The following is a 26878-nucleotide window of genomic DNA, read 5'->3' as shown; positions in this document are numbered from 1 at the left end:
TCTGCACCCCGACTGCGCCGGTCCCTAAGGGGCTGTTGGGGCTCACCCTCCGGCTACCGTATGGAACTCCTCTTTCTCACAGCTCCACCCAGTGGTCTCCTGCTTCTCTCTCAGTCTGCCCGGTACTCGGTCGGCCCCTCTGGGGGTAGCCGTTCAGCATCCTCCCAGAGGCCTTGCTCTTCTCTCCTCAAGCTGCTCTCTCTCCTGCGTCCAAACTGTTCAGAGGTCAAGGTGTTCTAAAGTGAAACTAAGTGTGTTCGCTCACTTCCCAGGCAGCCCCCACCTTTCTGATGACTCACCAGTGCTAGGGAAAAACCCATTGCTATGGTGCCCACCTGCAGTCTAGTCTGGCAGGAAGCCACCCAAGTGTATTGTGTAAGTGAAAACCAGTGGTTAACCTCTTCTTACCCGGGATGAGCATTGCATCTCAAGTCAGATACAATGCCACGTGGTGACTGAGCCTCAGGGGTGCCACACAGGCAAATAACGGAGAGACACAGGGATTCAGTCTCAAGGTTTTTACTCACTGTAGAAGGTTCCAAGGTAACACGACTAATCAGTGACCGCATTGGGAGTGCTGGGTTCCACTGTGATGGGCTCCAGTCGATCCCGGGTAATTCGGAGATCAGGACTGATGCACCTTTCTTTATGTTCCTTCCCTGGACGTCTTCCTGCACTGGCTTCTCGCCTGCCTGTCCCGTGCCTACAAACACAGTGCCCCGAGCCGGTGTCCACGGGCCCTGTAGGGCGGCCTGAAGCTCTGTCCCTTGGCCCTATGTGGTCACCTTCCATCGGATTTGTGTGCGGAGTTGGCTTCGATACTAGCTGTATCCTTAGCCTCCGGTTTTACTAGATAAGCATGTTGGTTCTTCTCCTCCAGTCTAGGGACCGGATCCCCGTCTGCAGCCAAGTCTCTCCACTCCAATATGTCGTATGTGGAACGAGACCACAGCTGTATGGCACACTTCCTGTGGGCTCTAGGACCCCTTCTCTCTTGTGCCTGGGTCGGGCTGCACCAGCTCCAGACCACAGGTCTTTACTCCTCCACTGCTCCTTCCAACTGTCTCCCTTTCTATAGGCGGCTCCCACTAACTAGGCTCCACCCCCCAGCCTGGCCTGGACTGTGCGTTGCTATGGAGCATCAAAGGTGCAACTTGCCCTGACCACAGTCCAGTAGAGTGTTGCTAATGAGAGTGTTGTGTGTTTGTGCCTACCAGTGGATGACCTCTTCCTTACCCAGGGATGGGGCACCACATCTCTGGCTGAGATGCAGTACCTATGTGGCGACTGAAGCCTCAGGGGCGCCACACTTTCACATGCACATTATCAACTTTTAGCAAGCACAGTTCAAAAATATTAACTTTTGCTGAAAATTAGACTTTTTGAGGCTCAGTTTATGACAAGAAATAGTGCAAACTGAATCATAAATGTGAGTTAATGTATTTATTCAACATGTTCTGCCCTAAGACTGTTTGTTGCCTTCTAGAGAAACATTACTCCAGGGTGGAGGTAGGTGGTTTCCCAATCCGCAATGAATTGGACAATACTGCATCAAAATGCATCAAAATCAGCATGTAACACATGTTGTTATTTATCCCTATCTCTGGCAAAGACTTTTTGTCACATGCTAATTTTTGGTTAACGTTGCCATGTATGTCACAAATGCTAGGAAAAGTATTGCACAACCAGTTTCAATCAGTCACATTTTTCTTTCAGATGATTCTGCGTGACATGCTGCGCTTCCTGCTCGTCTACATAGTCTTCCTACTTGGTTTTGCAGGAGGTAATAAAATTAGTGGGTGGCGGGATGTACACAGTTTCTCTATACAGATGAAATGTTCTTTAATGTACAGTACTGTATGTAAAACTCAAATACAATAATTGAAGCTCTAACAGAACTGTAAAAGCCTTTATTTTTTGCATGTTTCAATAATTCTACCAACAGGTGTCACCCTATTTTTCAGTTTTTAAGCAGGTTTCTTTAACCCTTTAAAAGGAATCTGTCACCAGGTTTTTGCTCCCCCATCTGAGAGTAGCATAATGTGGAGACAGAGACCCTGATTCCAGCAATGTGTCACTTGCTGAGCTGTTTGCTGTCATTTTGATACAATCAATGTTTTCTCTGCTGCAGATCTAGCAGTTATACAGAGCTCATGAATATGCTGGACTACCTGCAGCACGCCAAGTAGTCCTCTAATGATAATCTACTGTTGATTAATCAGTGATTTTATCAAAACTACACTAAGCAGCCCAATAAGTGACATCGCTGCAATCAGGATCTCTGCCCCTACATTATACTGCTCTCAGATTAGGTGGCAGAAACCTGGTGACAGATTCCCCTTGTAGGCTGCTTTCACACATCCGGCTTTTGCAATGCGGCACAATCCGGCACTTTGCAGGAAAACCGCAACCGGTTTTTTTTGCTGCCAGTTGCGTTTTTCCTGCATAGACTTTAATTAGTGCCGCATTGTGCCACATGGCCTTGCGTTCCATCCGGTTTTTGCCGCATGCGGCAGATTTAGCCGATGCTGCGGCCGGATGGAACGTTGCCTGGCACGTTTTTTCGTGCGGCAAAAAAAACCGCATCGCGCCGCATCCGACCGATGCGGCGCAGTTTTCAATGCATGCCTATGGCGGCCGGATGCGGCGCGATGCGGCAAAAACTGCATCTGGCCGCCGCATGCGGTTTTTGCCACTGCGCATGCTCTGTAGCATGCCGCAAGCGGCAAAAACCGGACGGGCCGCATGGGAAAAACGTATGCAAAGGATGCGGTGTTTTCACCGCATCCGTTGCATAGCTTGCACAGCCGGATTGAGCCGCAGAGCTCAAGCCGGATGTGTGAAAGTAGCCTAACCCCTTCACAACTAATGACATACTATCATTGGACGTGTCCCTGATCTGCAGACATATGCAGCTAACAGGCATGGGTGGAGCACCTTTTAACCCCTTAGATTGCGCTGTCAAACTTTGACAGTGTAATTTAAAGGGCGGCTGTTCCCAACCGCCATCATGGGGCTCCAATGTGTCACCATGACAGTGCGGGGTCAGATGATACTGTCATGAGTCACTTCTTGTGACAGCCAGCAAAGCGCTGGCACTCACAGGATATCAGCATTTCTCCTGATCAGAGCAATGCTAAAGCATCACTCTGATCAGAAGAAGTGATTACAGTGTGCAGTCATAAAGTCCCCTAGGAAATATGTATACTTTTACTTTTATCTAAGTGGTGAAAAAAAATTCAGAAGTTTGTCCAAAAAAAGAATAGCTCTTTTGTCGCCATTTTGCAAGACCTTTAGCATGCTCATTTTTCAGGATCTGGGGCTCAGTGATGGCTTATTTGTTGTGTCTTGAGCTGCCATATTGAATTATACTATTTTTGTGTAGTAAATGCAATATTTTGACCCCCAGTTGCTGCATTTTATTGCAATGTTGCGGTGATGAAAAAACAACGTAATTTTGTTGTTTGAAATTTTCTTCTCGCTATGTCGTGTCCTGATCAGATTAATTGATTTTATAGTTTGATAGATCGGGCATTTCTGAACACGGCGATACCAAATATGTGAATTTTTTTTTTAATTGTTTTATTTTCAATGGGGCAAAAAGGGGCCGATTTCAACTTTTAGGTTTTTTTTTATTTTTTTAAAACTTTTTTTTCCCATTTTTTACTTATTTTACTAGTCCCTCTAGGGGACTTTATGACTGCAGAGTCTGATTGCTTCTGCTGATTACGGCGATGCTTCAGCATCGCTCTGATCAGGAGAAATGCTGTATTCCTGTGATTTGGGACTTTATGACTGCAGAGCCTGATTGCTTCTGCTGATTACGGCTATGCTTCAGCATCACTCTGATCAGGAGAAAGGCTGTATTCCTGTGATTGACGGCACTCTGCTGACTCTCACAGGAGCATCAGGGGTCACTATTTGGCTCTGCGCTGTCATGGTAACACATCAGTACCCTGCGATCACATCACGGGGCCTCCAATGGTGGCGAAGAACAGCGCAAGCCATGTGGCGGGCCTTTAAATCACACTGTCAGAGTTTGACAACGCGATGTAAAGAGTTAAAAAGGCGAAGGTGGATTTCCGATCCACTTGTGCCTGTTAGCCGCACATGTCTGCTGATCAGATAAGCAGACATGTGTGGGGATTACCGTGGGAGCCCGCTATAACTGGAGGGACACGACCAATGACGTACTAGTATATCATTGCTCATGAAGGAGTTAAATCCTTTACACTTTGATAGCTTGGATATTTACAGAAGTGGCAATACCAAATATGTCTATTTTATTTCATCTTTTTAATGTCTTTATTTTCTTAAGGGAGGCAAGAGGTTTGAGTTGAATCTATTTTTATTTTATAAAGCTTTTTTTTTCTTCTTTTTATTTTTTTTAATTTTCACTTTACTTTTTTGGTCCACATAGAGGAATTGAACCTGTGATCAATTGATCACTTGATCTATATACCGCAATTCCACAATATTGCAGTACATAGGGAAAAAAAAAATCACATTCTCCGATGAAGCCCAGCTAGAGCACAAAGATGGTGGCAACTTGGGCCTTTAGCAGGCTGCTGGGCGCCATGTCATCCAATTTGCATCCCGCAATCACATCTCTGGAGGAGAAGTGAGTCAATGTGTTCCAGAATTCACATCCATTCAGGATTTTATTACAATTTATGTCAAAAAGGGGTTAAAGAGCAGCTTTCACCAGATCAAAAGTGGTCAATTTTTGCTGTTATTTTATTCCCACTGCTCCGATGAAAACTCAATTTTTTAATCCATCATACAGTCCCAGAGATTTGGGCCTTTTTATTTAGTGTTACCTTATATGGTTTTCACAAGGGGGCGTGGCTCACAGGATTATCGGGGACCTGTCTTTAGACTGCTGTGCATAATTATCCTGTTAATGTAAAACAAAACAATTAAAACACTCTTTCCCATCACAGCTTTGGTATCACTTAATAGAACAGCACCACAAGAGGCTGCAAACAGCACTGACTCTGGGGAAAAGGAAGAAGCAAACTCATACTCTAGTCTTTACCTCTCTTGCTTGGAATTGTTCAAGTTCACCATTGGTATGGGGGATCTGCAGTTTGACGAAAATCTGAAGTTCAAGCACTTCTTCATGTTCCTGCTCATCCTGTATGTGGTCCTCACTTACGTTCTCCTCCTGAACATGCTGATTGCCTTAATGAGTGAAACTGTCAACAAAGTGTCGAATAAGAGTAAAAACATTTGGAAACTCCAGGTGGGTTACATACACAGTTACTAGGTTGAAAAAAGACCTAAATCCATCTAGTTCAACCTTCCTAATTGATGAATTATATTGATTTATAACCAATAATGTTGTGTACTAAGGAAATCATCCAGCCCTTTTGTAAAAGCGGCATTCCACAGTCTGACTGCTCTAACTGTAAAAAACCCTTTCCTATTTAGCTTTCAGAATCGCTTTTCTTCCACTCGCAGTGAGTGCCCCCTGGTCCTTAGTATTGTCTTTGGAAGGAATAAGTCATGTGCCAGTCCTTTATATTGACCACACATGTATTTATACATATAAATGGGATTTCCTCTGAGACGTCTTTTTTCTAAGCTAAACATATCTAACTTTTCCAACCTCTCATCATATGGGAGGCCTTCCATTCCTTGTAGTAGTCTAGTTACCAGCATTTGAACTGACTCTAACTTCTGAATGTCATTTTTAAAATGTGGAGCCCAAAACTGGATCCCATATTCCAGATGTGGCCTTACAAGTGATTTATAGAGGGGTAACAATATGTTGGAATCACATCTCTCTTTTTATACAGCCTAAAATCTTGTTTGCTTTTGCAGCTGCTGCCTGACATTGAGTTCGTCTGCTCAGCTTATTTGTAACCAGAATACTCATGTCTTAGGGGGTACTGTCTCACTAAACAACGTACCAGCGATTCCGACCATGATATGACCTGGTCAGGATCACTGCTGCGTCGCTACATGGTCGCTGGTGAGCTGTCAATCAGGCAGATCTCACCAGCGACCAGTGACCAGCCACCAGCCAGCAGCGACTCGTGGAAACGATGCTGCGCTTGGTAACCAAGGTAAATATCGGGTAACTAAGCAAAATGCTTTGCTTGGTTACCCAATATTTACACTGGTTATGCACACCGCTTAGCGCTGGCTCCCTGCACTTGTAGCCAGGGTACACATCGGGTTACTAAGCAAAGCGCTTTGCTTAGTTACCCGATGTGTACCTTGGCAATGTGTGCAGGGAGCAGGCAGCCGGCTTGTGACAGCTGCGGACGCTGGTAACCAAGGTAAATATCGGGTAACCAAGCAAAGCCTTTGCTTGGTTACCCGATGTGTACCTTGGTTACCAGCGTCTGCAGCTGTCACAAGCCGGCTCCCTGCTCCCTGCACATTCAGATCATTGCTCTCTCGCTGTCAAACACAGCGATGTGTCAATCACAGCGGGAGAGCAACGAGCAAAAAATGAACCAGAACAGTGTGTAACAATCAGCGATTTCACAGCTGGGGCCAGATCGCTGTTCAGTGTCACATACAGCGAGATTGCTGATGAGGTCACTGGTACGTCACAAAACCTGTGACTCAGCAGCGATCTCACTAATGATCTCGATATGTGAGAAGTACCCCTTATTCCTGTTCTTTAGTCCCGAGTTTACTTCCATTTAATGTATACGCAGTTATAGGATTACTCCGTCCTAGGTGCATTACTTTACATTTATCAACATTAAATCTCATTTGCCAAGTCTCTGCCCATTCTGACATCTTATCCAGATTGTTTTGTAATAGTGTACTATCAAGGTCTATTTTTAATATTCTACATAATTTGAATATTTGATTGTTGTAACGTTGCTGATGCCTAAAAGGGAATCTGTTACAAGGTTTTTGTCCCCACATCTGAGAGCAGCATGATTTAGGGACAGAGCCCCTGATTATAGTGATGTGTCACGTACTGGGCTGCTTGCTGCAATTTTGATAAAATCATTTTTACCAGTTTTCTGAATGCCGAGCTCTGTATAACTCTGCCCACACCACTGATTCACAGTTTTATGTGTTAACTGTGCATAGGCAGAAAATTGCCAATCAGAGGTGGGGGCGGGGTTATACAGAGGTGAAGGACTATGTGGCAGCAGGTGTACTAGTCCACTAGTAATAATCTGCTGTTGATAAAGCAGAGATTCTATAAAAACTACACTAAGCAGCCCAGTAAGTGACACATCGCTGCAATCAGGGTCTTGCCTCTACATTATGTTGCTCTCAGATTAGATGGCTAAAATCTGGTGGCAGATTTCCTTTAAGCACATAACGTCCATGAAGTGGTCAGTTCTGTAACTAGGGGCTATTAATACCCCTGTTAATTTGTAAAATTAATCTTTCTACTAGAGTTGGGTGAATCCATTTGATGCAGATAGAATTTGTGCTGAATGTTTTGGAATTTGCTCAACCTAGTAAATGTAAGCAGTTTATATTTTGCTATATCCGAATCGCCTATAATGACCTCTGACAATTTACACATTGCAGAAGATTGCCCATAATGCCTTGCTGCTATCATATGGAATAACATTGCCAATCAGAAAGGACTATCATAACCTGTCTAAAAGCATAAGCAGAAATTGCAGCTGACATTTTGTGGTGAATCTGGATAGTGAGAGGACGTCACATCTCACATCTTAGCTATAGAAGATAGAACGAGAAAGCCATAAAGCACTGAATAAACTGTGCACCAGTGAGTGATAGCAAAGCAGTGAGAAAAGATTAGTGTGTGAGGACAAGAAAATAGTATTATAGATATCTTTTCAAGGCAATTGTAGGCTTTGTAGCACATTACATTTTGTTTAAAGATTTGCAAAGTCAAATTTCAAAATATTTGTTCATCTCTACTTGCAAGTGTCAGACTGATGTTTTTTGGATCCACCATGTGTGACGCCCCAGAGCTATGGGGTACTTGGTCCCGGGCCATATATGTACGTGGATGCTGTGTCACGGTTGTTTAACGGCCGATGCCCGGTTCCGTGACAATGGGAGTTGCTTCTTAAAGGGGAATTATATACAGGGGAGATGAAAGAGTTTATATTGTGACGCCACTTGCAGGTTGCGGTTATGGTGATGGAACCGCCGCTACACAGTCTGTTACCTCTGGGGCTGATGGTGGTGGCAGCCTGGATGTTAGGCCCTCCGCAAGTAGGGCTGGGCCCCAAGGAGTGAATGGTGGGATCCGGCACAGAAAGAAGGGAGACCACACGATGGGGATGCAGTGCAACTTCTGTTTTTACTCACGGTAGTGTTAAGCTGAGGCACTGAGGACGGCTAGTTCAGACCCCTGGTCACTTTTGTCCCAGTGTGGTAACCTGGTGGTCTCTTTCCCTGGCACCTCTCACTGGTTGGTGGAACCCCATAGCTTGGAGCGTCTGTGGGTCCCCTACTGTCTGTAATGCTGCCACCAGGGGGAGCCAGAGCTCTGCAGCAGACGACACTACACAGAGCAACGAGAACCAGGAAGGAAATGCACAGCGTTCTCATGCACTGCCTAATCAGCACAGCTGAGAAGCAGAGCTGCAGAGCATGCAAGGAATAGTCAGACAGGCTGGGTCAAACACCGTACGGGCAGAAGCAGGACCGGAGGGACGAGCAAAAGCGGAGTCAAAGTCAGGCCAAGGTCAGTACCGGAGGAAGCAACAGAGTGGGGACTAGGAGGGGGGACACAGGACAGGAGGGACGACCAGGGGACAGAACACAGACAAGGGCACGGGGGCACAGGAACAGACAGATCAGGATATCACTCACAGGACCAGCAATCACAGGCAAAGCAGAGCTAAGCTTATAGCAGGCGCTGGTTCACTGGAAGTGTCAGCTTTTAAAGGCATCCAGGGGCCGGAAGTGAGGCCTGAGAGAAGGTTCCGCCCCCTAGCCATGTGGATAGGGAGGCGAATCATGACACTGTCTGTTGGCAGTCTTTCATCCGTACGGTGGGCAGTGTAGACCATGTCTGGTCGGTGTTCTGTTCCGGTCCCTGGCTCAATCTTTACTGCTGGTGCCCCCGGATTCTTGGGTCAGTGAGGTCCTTGAAGGTCCCCTCACTGTGCAGGTATTTGTCAGGTTGCCTGAGGCTTTCGCCTTACCTAGGGCCCTGTGCCCCATCAGTGCTCTGGTTCCAGGGGTACCTGGCTGTACCCTCCTTGGCAACCACTCTCCTATGCCACCTAGGTCACTGCTACACATCCCTGTCTGGAGACATGTCTGTCCCCTTCAACTGTCACTACCGGACTCCTTTGTCGTTCTGTATGTCTGTTCATTCCCACTGGGTTGTCATCTAGTGGACTGGACTGGCTCCACCCCTGGGTGGCCATCCATTGGGTCCCGAACTAGTCAGTCACCCCTTATTGGGAGAGGGAAACTGTGCATGTTATGTGTTTTGGTGGTACCGGCACTGGTCTTCCAGGTCCCTGGGGGTAGGCCCTGCATCTTTGGAAGGATGCAGTACCTAGTAGTGCGCTGATGAGTTCAGGGGCGCTACACATGGAAGATTGTTCTGATTATACCCTATCGGAATCAGGCTGTATTAGGATTCCAAATAAGGTAGAGAAAAAGGGAGAGTGGTGGGTCTTGTAAACATTTGAAAAAAGATGATGTTGAGCGGAGAAAGATGAAAACATTGATTTATAATGTCTGACATTTTTGTGAATGACGTCAGCAGCAGTTTGCTTCAATCTCCTCATTGATAACACATGCATGCTTAGCAGAACTGAGCGTGCATGCAGTATGTATGCTCAAACAAGCATTTGGCTGACAGGTATCTAATGTGTATGTGTTAGGTCCGGGTGATGGTGGATCCTCTGGGCCGTGTACCGGACTCCCCCCAGTGAGGCAACCTGGAGCTAACCCCTATACAGGGACTGTCCAGTCACCCCACCAGAGGGCCTAGGTACACGGTAGCCGGAGTACTAGCGGAACCGGGGTAGCGTCCCACAGGGAACGGGTAAAACGGAGTCTTTGGAGCCACAGAGTCCTCGGAGATAATTACGGAAGTCCAGTACGGGTGACGGTTAGGAAGCTCAGGCGGGATCCGGGTTAGCTGGGTGTGATGGAAGGCAGCTGGGTGAAGTCGGAGATACCAGACAGGCACAGGCTGCCGAAACGGTGGTTGGATTTCCCGCCGACGGACACCGGAGGACCTCTTGGCAAGACTGGATTCAGGGACCGGTTACGGAGGCAGAGCAGGCTCTACGGAAGAGACAAAGTTTTTAGTATGAGTAAGACACAAGGGGACCTGGACTTCTAGCTTGCAGAACTCGACGAACAGGCGACGCCCTCCAGGCAGGGAGCTCCTAATATACCTGACCCTGACTGATGCAATATCCTGTTAGGGAGTGCAGGGCCTTTAAGAGGAGGTCAGTGACCGCGCGCGCGCCCTAATGCACATGCGTGACGCCCGGGTGCCGGAGGCCAGAGCAGGGAGCGGTGCCGAGGAGGACGTGTGGCTGGAGGCAGGGGACCCGGGGACCGGAGCGGTGAGTGAGAAACGACGTTGGGACCCGGGGAGCGTGACAGTATGGGCATCTTGCTATAGTGATTGTGTGACGCCCTGGACTAGCCAGGTCATCCCAGGTAGGCCCTTACACACACAACAATTCCCCCTTAGTAAGCTGACAGCAGCCAAACTACAAAACCCTTGTCACCACCCTCTGGGTTTGATGTTCACACCAGGGGGGTGGAGCCAGGTGGTTGGCTCCGCCCACCGAGGAGTTCATAGGCCCAGAGGCGGGAAAACAGTTAGAGTGAGAGTTGAGCTTTGACAGTGGAGTGACGTGGAGTCGAGTTCAAGGGCAGACCTGTGCTCAGGCCTGCCAAAAGTCTACACCAGGTGTCTGGGCTGGAGCCCAGTCACCTCCGGTAAGGAGGCAGATGGTGGTGGCCGTCTGCAGGAGCTGGGATTACAGCCGGTGTAACCGTAGGGAACGGGGACGGGCGGTGGTCCGCCAGTACCGAACCGGGGAGCCGATTGGAAAGCGGAGCACCAGGAGGGGTACTCAGACCCAGTACGAGGCCCAGAAACAACTGGGCTAAATCAAATCAACTGATTGAGGACTGGACTTTAGGACCTTTCCCACATAAAACCCAACTAAAGACAACAGTCCAACCATAGGGGTAAAGCCACCGCCCAGGCATAGAGACCCAAGGGGCCAGCGTCTGCGGGCAAAGAGGGCTCTCCCGACACATAACAAGCCGGGGAGCGGACTACCTTTGCTCAGGCATAGGAGTCGTGATTTCTACATAGTGAAGTGCAGGAGAAAGACGGAAACCACCAACCTGTTAAGGGAAAACTGCAGCCGGCTGCGGGCACCATTCACCATCTTGTTTGGTTTACCAGAGACTCCAGCGTGTTTATCATAGTGAGTACACCAGTGCCTTCGGGCCAAGCACCGCGCCGCACCGCACCAACACCCCAGCATGCATCCATCCCCTCGCCTCAGCACCTCCCTCGGGCCCCCGGGACCATCATCCCCCTACCCACGGAGGGGTCAACACCAAGCTGCGCAACACCATCCCCGGGAGCCTAGTCAACGGCAGCGGTGGTATCCATTCACCACAATCCGTGGGTGGCGTCACAAACTCAAATCCCCTACATGTAGCGCCAACCCCCTTTCAGAGCGACGTGACCCCCGGGTCCGTGGAGAGCTCGAGCCACCCACTAACGAGCATGGATCCGAGCGGCTCGGCAGCCGGCCGAGCCCCGGGGCGGTACAATTGTGCATTAGGTGGCTTGTTACAGCAGCTGTGATGGGGAACAGGGGTCAGTGCTTAGTTGATGGCACGCAGACACCTAAAGGTGACTGAAAATGTTGACATATGTCACCTGTTCCCAGGGTAGATGATGATTTGTGAGAATACTTTCACTTGTTTCAAAGAAATCTTAAGAAAGATTTTTTTAACATAAATTTGTATGCTCTATTATTTATGCTCTAATTTCATATATTACGTGATAAGAACTCAGTTTTGAGCTACAAATTGTCTGACAGGTGTATAGACTGCATAAAACCACCACACAGCCGTGCAGCATACCACAGTGAGGAAGGAAATGACATACACCAGGCTAGCTATGAGGGACCCTGACAAGGTAAAGCCAGATGTATGAAGACACAAGTTATGTACATCTATTGTGGCATTACACACCGTTCACACTGTGTAATGGTTTTGGGTTTTTTTTCACTCGCTTAGTCACGATGCTAGATAGCACAGGGAAACTAGTCCAGCAGTTTATTATCACCATAGCATAAACTGCATCACACACGGATTTCAGGTTAGTAACAGTCGTGGTACTTCCGCACAGTTCACAAAAAAACACTTTACCTGAATGGAGCTCTCTCAGCCTCCACTTTCAGTCCATTGAAGTGAACCCTCACCTTCCTCACATGGGGCTCCTTCCAGAGGTTTCAGACCTCTATGAGAGTAATTTTCCCTCTCAGAGGCTGCTTGTCAGGCCGTGCTCCTCACACACTGGATGTCGCGGGCGGAGGGGACGCGCTCGCCACGCTCGGGTCCGGGGCTTTTGCTGCTCGGTGGCTCGAGCGGTGGGCCGGACCCGGGGACTCGAGCAGTGCTCCTCGCCCGTGAGTGAAAAGGGGTGGTATGTTTAGGGAGATTGTTCTTGATGCCACCCACGGGACGTGGTGATGATGGTACCACCGCCGCTGGTAATGTGGTTCCCGGGAGAGATGGTAGGGTGCAGCTGGGATGTTGCTGCTGGATCCAGGAACGTGTTCCGGCAGAGTCCTGTCGTCCTGGCACTCTGTAGCGCTAATTACATGCGGTCGTTAAGCACCACCGCTCCTGCGGCCAGCGCTCCTCCGACGGCTCCGCCAGGCGCAGACATCTTTTTCCCGTCCCCCCCTTGGTTCTTTCTAGCACTTCCTCTTTGGGGGCGGGGCTTCACTTTCGCGCCTTCCCTGTTCGGGGAAGATGCTCGAGCGGGAAATCTGCGCGCCAAAGATGGCGGTGCTTCAAATTTTTCGCCCGGACGCCGCCGGCGGAGACCACAAGGCGCACTTCTACTGGTAAGTAGATTGGTTCTATCCTGTTCGTGACGCCAAGTTGTCGCGGGCAGAGGGGACGCGCTCGCCACGCTCGGGTCCGGGGCTTCTGCTGCTGCTGCTCGGTGGCTCGAGCGGTGGGCCGGATCCGGGGACTCGAGCAGCGCTCCTCACCCGTAAGTGAAAAGTGGTGGTATGTTTAGGGAGATTGTTCTTGATGCCACCCACGGGACGTGGTGATGATGGCACCACCACTGCTGGTAACGGGGTTCCCGGGAGAGATGGTAGGGTGCAGCTGGGAAGTTGTCCCCTCCGTGGGTAGGGGGTTGGTGATCCCGGGGCCCGGTGATGTAACGGAGAGGCTGGATGGCTGGGGTGCAGGGACTGCACGGCGTGGTGCCGGACGGCACTGGTGTACTCACTCAGACAATCACTGACAGAGTCGCTGGTAAACCAAAACGGCCGGATGGACGGGTCCCGCAGCCGGCTGCAGTGTTGTTGTTGTGCTCTCCCCGGACGGCTGATGGCTGATGGTGGCTGTCTTTCCCTGCACCTTTTAGAATGTTCTGACTCCTGTGGTTGCCCACTGGTAGTCCGCTTCCCGGCGTATAGGTGCCGTAGGAGCCCGTTTTGCCCACAGGCGCTGGCCCTTGGATCTCTAGCCTGTGGCAATGGCTGTATATCCTCACGGTGTGGACTGTTGCCTTCTGTCGGGACTTGGTTTTTGGGGAACCCCTGGGGTTCCTGTCACACTCGGATTTGACTATTGACGGCGGCTCCAAGCCTGGTCGGGGTCCGATGGCCCTGCCTGTGTGCTTAGCTTCACTCCGCTCCCCGGTTCGGTACCGGCGGGCCAACGCCTGACCCCGGTCCTTACGGCTCTGCAGAGTTCCACCAACTCCTGCAGACGGCCACCACCATCTGCCAACCTTGCTGTCAGTGCCTGGGCTCCTACCCAGGCACATGCAGACGCTTTACTCTTCTCACTTTCACCTCCTAAACTGATCTGTCTTCTTTTTCCCGCCTCCAGGCCTGTGAACTCCTCAGTGGGTGGGGCCAACCGCCTGGCTCCGCCCCACCTGGTGTGGACATCAGGCCCTGGAGGGAGGCAACAAGGGTTTTTGTAAAACGTGCGTGGTTTTTCACGGACGTGTGAAAGAGGCCATAGACAGGGGTAAGTGGATGGCCAGTCCCACCCATCTCCACGGCCATCCGAAATCCTGGCCCATTGAATACTGTTGGAAAACATGTGGCACAACAAGTGCCAGCATAAACTTCCAGGATCACACCACTTACATGGTACATACCTGACATTTACAATGTAACCAGTCGCCATGTTACACTATTGAGCTTATGAGAGGAGGTGAAAGCCTTACAGGATACTACTGACATAAGAGGGTTTCTCTTAGGGAAAATATTGTAAATTTATCCTTACTTTTCTAAGAAAGTTTTCCATTATAAGCCAAGAAAAACTATTGTTTTTCATCAGCCTTACAGGATACTACTGACATAAGAGGGTTTCTCTTAGGGAAAATATTGTAAATTTATCCTTACTTTTCTAAGAAAGTTTTCCATTATAAGCCAAGAAAAACTATTGTTTTTCATCAGCATATACTGTAATAATAATAATACTACTAATAATAATATAATATAATAATAATAAAAAGTCCTAAATGTTCCCTAAATTCACCATATAGGTCACAGGATTGAGTATAACTGGGTCCCTCTCAAAAGCAGCTTTACTCCATCATACTCCTAACCTCTTGTGAGAGGTGCCGTTAGTATCACCATGCTATTTTCATGACTTGACTATATCTTGACCTTTCTTATGACGTCATTATTCCTGTTCCTGCTACCATCCCTGGCAACACAACTGAGCTCCCTCCTTATGTCCCAGGAGTCTTTTGTTTCCTCCTTGAGTCCTCACAGTGGGCCAAAAGCTCATTCTCACAGTGGGTGGTCATATTCTATGCCCACAATGTCACTTCAGATGTAGCAGAGCTGGAATCGTCGCGGGACCTCCTGTCAATTACGTCGGACCTGGATATTTTGTGGGTTAATAAGGGGTGACAGAGGGTGTTTTTTTGTTTTTATTTCAAATAAAAAATTTTCGGTGATTGTGTTTTATTTCTTTTCACTTACAGATTAGTAATGGGGGGGTCTCATAGATGCCTCCCATTAATAATCTAGGGCTTACTGGCTGCTGTGAGCTGTCATTAACCCCTTATTGCCCCAATTGCCACCGCACGACCGCAATCAGGAAGAGTTGGATACAGTGTCAGGATTGTCGTATCTAATTGATGCGAATCCTGAACAGCTGTGGCCTTCTATTTTTAGGCTGGGGGGCCCAATAAGCATGGGTCTCCCCAGCCTGAGAATATGAGCTATGGCTTTATCATGGCTGGGTATCAAAACCATATGCTGTTTTTTATAATTATTTATTTAAATAATTAAAAAAAATTGCATGTGGTTCCTCTAATTTTGATTTACAGCTAAGATAAGCACACGGTTGGGGGCTGCAGCGCAGCCTGTAGACGTATCTTTATCGGTACTGGGTATCATAATATGGGGGAACCCTACGGCTATGTTTTAATTTATTTAGTTATTTTTACACCAATATAGACACAGACCATGTGTGTGATTGAAAGCAGTCAGACACGCTATCACACAGGCTGGAAGCACTGTATGAATTTACCCAGTCAGAGACACGAGGACTGCCAGTGGGAGGGGGAAGAAGTTCATATGTATGAAGATAATGAGCGGCCCTGGAAGTAAAGTAAGTGTCGCGGGCGGAGGGGCTGCGCTCGCTACGCTCGGGTCTGGGGCTGCTGCTGCTCGGTGGCTCGAGCGGTGGGCCAGACCCGGGGACTCGAGCAGCGCTCCTCGCCCACGAGTGAAAAAGGGTGGTTTGGGGAGATAGTTCATGACGCCACTCACGGGTCGTGGTGATAATGGGCACCACCGCTGCTGGTGACAGGGATCCCGGGAGCGATGGCAGGGAGCAGCTAGGATGTTGGTTCCCCCTCCGTGGGCAGGGGTTGGTGATCCCGGGGCCCGGTAGTGGTACGGGAAGGCAGAAAGGCCGGGGTGCAGGGTTGCGGGGCAGCGCGGCACGGTGCCGGATGGCATCGTTGTACTCACTCAGGCACAGATTCACAGAGTCTCTGGTAAACCAAACAGCTGGATGGACGGGTCCCGCAGCCGGCTGCAGTGCCTTTGCTCTCCCCGGACAAGTTGATGGTGGCTGTCTTTCCCTGCACCGTTATAGACTGTATTGACTCCGATGGTTTCCCACTGGTAGTCCGCTCCCCGTTGTGTATGTACCGAAGGAGCCTGTTTTGCCCGCAGGCGCTGGCCCTTGGATCTCTAGCCTATGGCGGTGACTTTTTATCCTCACTGTGTGGACGGTTGCCTTCTGTCGGGTCTTGGGTGTGAGGGAACCCCTGAGGTCCCGGTCACTATCTGATTTGACCGTTGTCGGCGGCTCCTAGCCTGGTCGGGGTCTGATGGCCCTGCCTTTGTGCTTGGTACAGATCTGCTCCCCGGCTCGGTACCGGCGGGCCACCGCCCGTCCCCGGTCCGACGGTTCCGCTGACCTGCGCCAACTCCTGCAGACGGCCACCACCATCTGCCGACCTTGCTGATAGTGCCTGGGCTCCTACCCAGACACCAACAGTTTCTGTCCTGTCACTTTCAACTCCAACTCGAATCTGTTACTTTTCCCGCCTCCAGGCCTGTGAACTCCTCGGTGGGTGGGGCCAACTGCCTGGCTCCGCCCCACCTGGTCTGGACATCAGACCCTGGAGGGAGGCAACAAGGATTTTGTTTGACTGTTGTTGCCTAACCAGGGGAGGGGGTGTGTGTGATGTTGTGTTTGTGACTACCTGGCTAGTCCAGGGCGTCACATAAGCGTCCCTGGAAGGAGTGTACAGTCGCGCGGAGATTGGTAAGTATGAAGTGCTTGCTAGAATCCCCATATCCCTTTTACCACCATTTTTAAGCACCTGATTCGGATCCCATTGACCTACAGTATATAGGCGTTCGATATCCGGTATCAATACTGGGCCTGGACCAGGTTTTCTTTTAAACCCAGTTGGACCCACCAATCCTGGGTATCTGCAGGTCCGTTCATCACTAATTATTAGTATTAAATGAAGGTAACAATGTCAAAGCTCAGAAAGTTGTGGACTTTATTGGACACCTTTGATCTCTGAGTTTTACAAATAAGGTGATGATTCTGGTCAGTAATATGGAAATTCAGTGGCATGACTTATTATAACTGCGAGTGAGAAAAACAGAACAAAGTTAATTTTAGTTCCAGACCAGACGTACGCACGTCCCACAGAATATTCTCATGCTTCTCCATTCACATAGTTATGACTCATTCTGCTGCAAACAGCAGATTTCACACATACAGTATTTGATACCATCACGCTTGATACGAGACACAGAAGTGAATCAGATGACCTCTGGTTTTAATAGTTGTGACCATTATGTGTGACCACTGATAAATGATTGAGTAACGGATCCGTGTGCTGGAGTGATCTTACCTGTGTAAGATAAAAAAGTCAACTTGGTGTCTTTGTAACATGTCCTATGTCTTTCTGAATTTCCTGAAGGGATGAGCATCAAATCGGAGAGTGCTGTCACTCTCATGCTCCAGCGATAATATCTGTATTCACACTGTAAATGAGCACATTAAACATTCCAGGAATAGCTTTTTCCTCTTTTTTCTCTTCCACTAGATTAAAATAATACATTTAAGTTTCACTCACCCCTCTCCCCAGGTCCAGCATGTGTCACCGCCGCTGCACCTGTCTTTGTGGACTGGCTGCAGTGGTGACATTACAACTACAGCGCACATGACCTTGGTTGCAAAGGTCACCTGCTCAGTAGTAATGATGTTGCAGCAAGTCAACAAAGACTAGGGCAGCAACAGAGAGACAGCCCTAGACCTGGGGACGGTGAGTAACTCTTGAGTTAAATATTTTAAATTGAATCTGTCAGTGGGGTTTCACATCCAAACTGTTTATATGTGTATACAGCTCTTTCAAAGACAAGTCCGGCTGAAGATATAAATGATGGTCCCTTAGCTTAATATTTGGTTGCACAACCTTTTGAGGCAATCACTGCAATCAAACGATTCCTGTAACTGTCAATGTGACTTCTGATCCTCTCGACAGGTATTTTGGCCACTGCTCAAGAGAAAACTGCCCCAGTTGTCTGGTGTTTGAAGGTTGCCTTTTCCAGACGGCATGTTTCAGTTCTTTCCAAAGATGCTCAAAAGAATTTAGGTCAGGGCTCATAGAAGGCCACTTCAGAATAGTCCAATGTTTTCCTTTTAGCCATTCTTGGGTGTTTTTAGCTGTGTGTTTTGGGTCATTATCCTGTTACAAGACCCATGACCTGCGACTGAAGCCAAGCTTTCTGACACTGGGCAGCACATTTCTCTCAAGAATCTCTTGATAGTCTTGATATTTCATTGTACCCTGCACCGATTCAAGACACGCTGTGCCATATGCAGCAAAGCAGCCTCAGAACATAACAGAGCCTCCTCCGTGTTTCACAGTAGGAACAGTGTTCCTTTCTTGATATGCTTCATTTTCCATCTGTGAACATAGAACTGATATGCCTTGCCAAAAAATTCAAATTTTGTCTCATCTGTCCATGGGACATTCTCCCAGAAGCTTTGTGGCTTGTCAACATGTAGTTTGACAAATTCCAATCTGGCTTTTTTATGATTTTTTTACTTTGGCTCAAACAACAACGGATGGTGCGATCTGACATTGATGTTCCTTGAGCTTAAAGTTCACCTTTAATCTGTTTAGTTTTTCTTTGCTCTTTTGTTACCATTTGTATTATCCATGTCTTTGATTTTTCATTCTTTTACCTCCTGCGGCCATGTCCAGGGAGGTTGGCTACAGTCCCATGGATCTTAAATTTCTGAATAATATGTGCAACTGTAGTTACAGGAACATCAATCTGCTTGGAGATGGTCTCATAACCATTACCTTTAACAAGTTGTCTATATCTTTCTTTCTAATCTTTTGAGACAACTCTTTCATTTACTTTCTCTGGTCCATGTTGAGTGTGGTACACACCATGTCACCAAACAGCACAGTGAGTATCTGTAGCCCTATATACAGGCTCACTGACTGATTACAAGATTGTAGACGCCTCTGATGCTAATTACTGGACACACCTTGATTTAACATGTCCCTTTTGTGACATTATTTTCAAGGGTACCATCATTTCTGTCCAGGCCTATTTCATGAGTTTTATTTTCTTTTTTTAATTCTGTGGAAGCATGGTTGAAAAGCAATGTCTGACATGCATTTGTTCATTTTCATAGATTTATTATTTATTATTACTTTTGTTGGATTCAAGTTATTTCTGTGACCATTGGGGTTTTTTCTTTCATTAAACGAGGGATACCAACAATTTTGACCACGCATGTAAATCAGGATGTTTGTGAATACAGCTCGTGGGCTGTAATACTGACTTAGGATATCAACAAAATAAGTAATGCAAAGTATAATTTTAAAGAGACCCTGATAGCTACACTAGGCCCCCCCCCAAACATCCACCATGTGTATTTATGGTATTATCCATCCTAACAAGCCCTTTGTACTCTATATATGTTAAAGCAAATGGCAATTATTTTTTTATTAATCTATATACGATATGCTAACTAGTGTCAGATTAGTGGAGGGGCTATTGGCTTCCCCAGACTAGTCATCCAACTAATCATATCACCCCCTGGCTGTTGCAAATCTCACGCATGTGTGCAACTTTTGTCCTTTCATGTCAGTGCCTAATGAAGCTGGGTGTAAAGGTGGTGTCACACATAGCGACGCAGCAGTGATCACGACCAGCGATCTGACCTTATCAGGATCGCTGCTGCGTCGTTACATGGTCGCTGGTGAGCTGTCAAACAGGCAGATCTCACTAGCGACCAGTGACCAGCCCCCAGCCAGCAGCAACGCGTGGAAGCGTAACTAAGGTAAATATCGGGTAACCAAGGAAAGCACTTCTCTTGGTTATCCGATATTTACCTTAGTTACTAGCGTCCGCCGCTCTGACGCTGCCAGTGCCGGCTCCCTGTTCCCAGCACTCCTAGCCAGAGTACACATCGGGTTAATTAACTAATGTGTACTCCAGCTACGTATGCAGGGAGCAGGGAGCCGGCACTGGCAGCGTGAGAGCGGCAGACGCTAGTAATGGCGGGCAACTAAGGAAAGGGCTTCTTGGTTACCTGATGTTTACCGTGGTTACAGCTTACCGCAGGCTGCCAGACGCCGGCTCCCTGCTCGCTGCTCGCTTCAGTTCGTCGCACTCTCGCTGTCACATACAGCCATGTGTGCTTCACAGCGGAAGAGCAACGTCCAAAAAATGAAGCAGGACATTCAGCAACGACCGGCGACCTCACAGCAGGGGCCATGGTGGTTGCTGGATGTCACACACAGCGACAGCGATGGGATGTCGCTGCTACGTCACAGAAAATGGGCAGCAACGTCGTTGTCGTCGTCGCTATGTGTGACACCACCTTTAGGGGGATGAGGGAACTGTCAGGTTTCCCCTGAAAGGATGTCAACCTTTTATTTAAGAATAACTTAATCTGTTATCAGATTTTTGACACCTTCATGGTTGTCTCGCACTTTTCTTAAACTGCAATTACACATCATAAACATTACTTACGTTTTATTTCTTAGTTTCAATATTTGTCTTAAGGAGCTAAAATTGGAAACATTATACTACATGATACATGATTCATTTTCTCTGTATACTCATTACTGTTTTTACTCTTATTTTTTAGTCAGCATTGCTCAATAGTAAATTCCATATTAAAACAGCAATTCATAATACTCCTGTTATAAAGATAAATTACGGTATCTGATATCTAATGACTATGACTGGAGTGAGGGAACAAGTTTACATATGATTGTATACAAATATTGCCAAACTTTAGTGAGAGTCATAATTATAATTTCCTTCAAGCCGGAAAATGAATGGAATGTCAATTCACAGCTGACGTCAACCCCAAAAGTATTAGCTCAATTACCATGTCAGCAGGGCAATCAGGAAGCGCCTGGCAAAGCTCCAGAATAGGCGCATCTAATGGATGCGCCAGTTCTGGGGTGGCTGCGGGGTGCTATTTTAAGGCTAGGAAGGGCCAAATAACCTTGGGCCTTCCCAGCCTGATAATACGAGCCTCCAGCTGTCTAGATAACTTGTGCTGGTTATCAAAAATAGGTAGGACTGCATGTCATTTTTTTAAAAAATGTATTCCCTATTCACATTTGTTTGCAGGTCAATTGTCCTGCTTTTACCCCCATTTTGCTTCCTTTTGCAGCCCCCTATCCCTTACAATTACCTTTTTATAGCACCAAAGTTTGGATCCCCATTGACGTATATGTGTCAAGGGTCAAGTCCAGGCCCAAACCAAACTTTTAACTAAAGTCCTGCCAAATCCGAACTTTTACGGGTCTGCTCATCCCTCTTCAAGATCTGTTAGCATATTAACTTACCAATTTTCTTTCTCATATCCATCTACTATACCTCTCTATATAGGCAAACATAGTTAAAAAAAAGTTACAAAGATATAATGTGCTTTTCATGCTTTATAAAATGCTGTGTATTCTATGTGAGGTCAAAAAGTATTTTTTTTTCCCACAGAGAGCTGCTACAATATTGGATATTGAAAAATTCCTCCCAAGATTCGTTAGGACAAAACTGAGATGTGGTCTCCTCCTCCCAGTAGGGGAAACAGAGGATGGAAAAACTGATGAAAGATGGTGTTTTAGGTAAGAATACGGTAGTTAACGCTACTGTTCTGCACTGAAGAAGGTAACGCAGACTTGTCTGGTACATACACTGAAAGTCCCCTCTCTAAACATATCTTCAGCATTGTGGACCCAAGAGCAGAATCTCATTATCTAAGCAGGTACAGCCATAGAAGTAGAATTAGCAGTGCCATGTAAGTACAGGAAAAGGGAAAGACTGACTAAGCATGACCTAATTCTATGATCTGTTTGGAGCCATGCCCTTCTATATAAGAATATGCTCTAACAAAATCCTTTTTTGTCACTACTCCCTTGTATAGTTTTATCCTGTAAGGGGTTCTCCAAAGTTAACATCTCTTTGGAAGGAAAGACATAATACAAAGTATTTGCAACATGAGATCTTAAAAATGTCTATACAATAACGCGCTATTTTGAAAATGTAATGTTTAAAAAAAAATTCTATACAACATATACAGGACTGATCTTCTTTCACTCGTTTGTGATTACCATACAGTAGGTGTTTTCCCAAACCACATTTTTCACTTATGCAGAGGAGAAATGATAAATGTCTGATTCTTGAGGGCCTCATGGCCCATGTGTGACAATATTGCCCATTAAATCTCCAAACACAGTGAGGAGGAACAGGCCGAGAGGTAGATCCACAGTGATCAGACATTTATTATTACTTACGATGTGTCGGCGGGGTAACGTCGTAAGTGACGCACATCCGGCATCATAAGTTACATTGTAGCATGTAACAGCTACGTGCGATTGCGATTGAACGGTAAAACGTTAATCGCATGCACGTCGTTCATTCCTCATAAATTGAACGTCAGGTTGTTCATCGTACCCGAGGCAGCACACATCGCAGTGTGTGACACCCCGGGAACGATGAACAGATCTTACCTGCGTCCTGCGGCTCCCGCCGGCAATGCTGAAGGAAGGAGGTGGGCGGGATGTTTACGTCCCGCTCATCTCCGCCCCTCCGCTTCTATTGGCCAGCTGCTACATGATGTGACGCCGAACGTCCCTCCCACTCCAGGAAGTGGATGTTCGCCGCCCACATCGAGGTCGTGTGGACGGGTAAGTACGTGTGACGGGGGGGGGTTACTCGTTTGTGCGACACGTTCAACAAACGATATCGTATGCTGGATCGTATGGTGTAAAGCAGGCTTACGTCATTTGACCGAAACTCCGGGGTCATGCATATTGAGCCGAAATCCAGTGTCAGGTGGTGATGGAAGCAGAGGGGAGAGTCAGATCATCCTCTGAAGCTGCGCATTCATTAGCATGTTAGCAGCATGCCCACAGGGGTGCACTAACATGCTAATGGAGCCGACTAGCCAGGGGAACTAACGCCCAGGGGACTAGTCCCTGCGCTCATTAGCATGAAATAAAAGATCTTTAGAAATCCTTTTTCTAAAGATCCCTTTATCTATGCTAATGTATTCAGGGTCCATTAGGCAGGGATTAGCAATATGCACCCAGAACTGGTGCTGGGTGCATATTACACCTGACAGGTTCCCTTTAATGATGTATTGTAACAAGGCCCTACTGCTATCAAGGACCAGACATGAAATGTAGATTTGTAACCAAAATTAGCTTTGTCTCTAAATAGATAGATAGTCAAATAACATGTTTCTTATGCTTGAAGGGTGGAGGAAATGCAATGGGGATCATTTGGAAAGGCTCAATTCAGCATTAATGAGGAACCGGGTGACAAAGAAAAAGTAAAACTGAAACAACAAAAAGGTGAGAACAATAAAAATATATCCATATGGTAACATTACCTTGATATACCTTACAAAGATAATTGAACCATACTGTATGAATTTTTTGGATATCTTCTGTGCTAATCCATGTTATAAAAATGAAAAAATAAATTATTTATCGATTTCAAATTTGAAAAGCAGAAACGTTGATCTTATTACTGTTTCAATACTTGAAGGTATCTATCAGCTGTAAAGGGAGTCTGTCACCCCCCAAATTGCAAATTTAGCTACATGAACATCCATATAGTGGTCATAGCCCCTTTAAAAATCATACCACTAGCATATATTTTAGTGTTGTACACTGGAGATCAAAATTAGAGAACAATGTATGATCATTTGCTTTTTTTGAAAAATAATGTACTCTACACTGATTAGCATTTGAAGAGTTTTTTTGTACCGGGTACACCATGCCACTAGAACAGAGCATTAGAAAAGATCCACCATAAAACCTTTATTTTGCCCAAAACGTGATGATCATAATTAGAGAACAGCAATAACTGTAGCACAGATAAAGATAAGTAAATACATTTTCTAAAGGTAACAGTCACCAATCAGTAGGACGTGTACAGACTTTGAATGACTTCAGCACATCTGCGGCCACAGGACATCACTAGTCTCTCACACTCAATAATGTAGATTTAGGCTATGGGCCCACGGGGGAAAGTGTCCTGCCGTTATATCCACAGGACATTCCGCAGGAGGTCCCAGAAAACCGCAGCACAACTTTATCTGTTTCCATGCTGCGGTTTTATTGCGGAATGTCCTGCGGATATGCTGCGGGCATTCTGCATTGAGGATACAGTACCATGGCTTCAGCACTGCATCCTCAATGCAGAACAAGTGCTGCAGTGATCAGGGGAGTTCATACCTCCATCATGCAGCACTTCTCTCCGGCGTCTGTCAGCATCTCTACACTGTGCAGGAGAAGGTGGGCGGTCCTGAACTAGCTCTGGCTGTCACATGACCGGAGCTCGTGCAGGCTCCGCCCACTTCCTCCTTCCTGCTCATGGATCCACCGTGCTCCAACCTCCTGTGCACCGAGGGAAAGTGACCGGGTGTCTGCTATCAAGGCAGGTAAGTATGGGACCATCCGCAGGTAAATCCGCAGGAATAATTGACATGCAGTTATGTGCGTCTGCGGGATATCCGCAACATATTCCGCAGTCGCACATTCCGCAACGTGGACACAGACACTCCACATGTCCCATAGGATAACATGGGGAGTGTCTGTACATGCTAAAACCTGCGGATTTATCTGTAAAATCCAGATAAAGCCGCAGGTTCTCCGCGGCAAAATCCGCAGAAGCAAGCTCCCGTAGGCAGATGGCCTAATCCTGCTGCAACTACCAATATTGAAGAACGTGTCCAAGAGCAAAAAATACTCAAATAACATCAAACTCTTGTATACAATAATCAAAAAAATGAAAAAAAAATGAGTTCTTGTTATTCCACATATATTTTAATGAATATTTGTAGACCAATTCCATTCAACATGGACTGACATTTTGGCTGTTTGTCCTTTTTCAAGGTCTATGTATGCAGGTCACTAAAGAAAATGGAAATCAGGTATATACCCTGCCACCTCTCAGACTCTAAAGGGTGCTTTACACACTGCGACATCGCTAACGATATATCATCGGGGTCACGGTGTTTGTGACGCACATCCGGTGTCACTAGCGACATCGCAGCTTGTGACAGCTAGGAGGGACAATCAACGATCGCAAAAACGGCAAATATCGTTGATCGTTGACACGTCGCTCCTAATCATAATGTCATTGGTGTTTCATTCCACAGGTTGTTCGTTGTTCCTGCGGCACCACACATCGCTGTGTGTGACACCGCAGGAACGACGAACATCATCCTACCTGCATCCACCAGAAAGAAGGAAGGAAGGAGATGGGCGGCATGTTCCAGCCGCTCATCTCCTCCCCTCCTCTTCTATTGGGCGGCCATTTAGTGACGCCGCTGTGATATCGCTGTGACATTGCTGTGACGCCAAATGCACTTTCCCCTTGAAGGAGGGATTGTTTGGCGGCCACAGCGACGTCGCTGAACAGGTATGTGCGTGTGTCGCTGCCGTAGCGATATGGTTCGCTACGGCAGCGATCACCACATGTCGCACGAACGACGGGGGCAGGTGCTATCACTCGCGACATCGCTAGCAATCGCAAGCGATGTCGCAGCGTATAAAGCACCCTTATGTCTTTCAGCAATACCTGATTTCCATTTAGTTCAGTGACCTGCATTCATAGACCTTGAAAAAGGCCAAACGGCCGAAACGTCGTTCCATGTTGAATGCATTTGGTCTGCAAAAATTCTTTAAAATATATGTGGAATAGCAAGAACTGTTTCATTCTTTGACTATTGTGTACTGGAGTTTATTTTAGCCTCTCACACTGCTCTGGTGTGATTTTGTACCACTTTTCTTCCAGTCTCTTCCACAGTTCTTTGACTGTTGTCGGTTTCTTGGCCATAATTTTGTCACCAAGGATTATCCAGATGTTTTCTATTGGGTTTAGATCAGAACTCTGAGCTGACCATTTTATTGTTTAAATGTTTTCAGTTTCAAGGAACTCCTTTACCCATTTTGCTGTGTGACAGGGGCATTGTCCTGCATGAAAATTGTTGGCTGATTGAGTGATGAACGCAGGTTAGGAACCATTTTCAACTTAAGAAGGTTCTGATACACACTTACATTCACTCTGCCATGTAGCTGTATGTGAGGTCCAACTCCTGCTGCAGAAAACATTCCCCAAACCATAACACTTCTTCCACCAACTTTCACTAACTTCTTAATACACTTTGGGTTCAGTCTTTCCCCAGTTTGTCTATGAACATAATGTTTCCCATGAGACCCAAATAAATTAAACTTGCGTTCATCACTAAAATGAACCCTGGACCACATCTCTATCCACGCAACATGCTCCTCACCAAAGGTGAGTCTAGCCTTTTTATTCTTTCTGCTAATGAGAGGTTTTCAGTCCAAATGCTCTTAAACGTTGTAACACTATATGATGAGACAGAGCCATACCCTTTTCAGTGCTGAACTGCTGAGCAATTCCAGCTGCAGTGTTGAATTGATTATTCATGGAGATTCTCTGCATTATCCTGTCCTCTCTTGCATTTGTCTTTCGAGGGCAACCAGTCTTCTTGGGGGACTTGAAAGAGTTTGTGATGTTGTGAAGATACAATATTCTCGAAATCACAGACTTGCGATGTCCAACTTCTCTTGCTATGGCTGCTGGGTCACTCCTTTGGCCTTCATCTTGACAACCTGCTGTTGGAGGGTTTCAGTCACTTT

General features: G+C 47.0%; 1 protein-coding gene across 1 annotated transcript in view; it reads left to right on the top strand.

The window, feature by feature from the left end:
• The window catches only part of LOC142291008 (transient receptor potential cation channel subfamily V member 1-like), a 218308-nt gene that overhangs the window by 186817 nt on the left and 4613 nt on the right, over nucleotides 1–26878 (top strand). Inside the window, exons 12-15 of the mRNA XM_075335190.1 lie at nucleotides 1717–1783; nucleotides 4944–5245; nucleotides 21699–21826; nucleotides 23460–23557. Coding sequence (XP_075191305.1) covers nucleotides 1717–1783; nucleotides 4944–5245; nucleotides 21699–21826; nucleotides 23460–23557 — 595 coding nt within the window. The remainder of the gene's footprint in view (nucleotides 1–1716; nucleotides 1784–4943; nucleotides 5246–21698; nucleotides 21827–23459; nucleotides 23558–26878) is intronic.

This window comes from Anomaloglossus baeobatrachus, chromosome 2 (genome assembly GCF_048569485.1).
Source record: "Anomaloglossus baeobatrachus isolate aAnoBae1 chromosome 2, aAnoBae1.hap1, whole genome shotgun sequence".
NCBI classification, from domain to species: domain Eukaryota; kingdom Metazoa; phylum Chordata; class Amphibia; order Anura; family Aromobatidae; genus Anomaloglossus; species Anomaloglossus baeobatrachus.
Note: the sequence above shows the minus strand (reverse complement) of the source record. Positions and strands in the feature narration are given on the sequence as shown.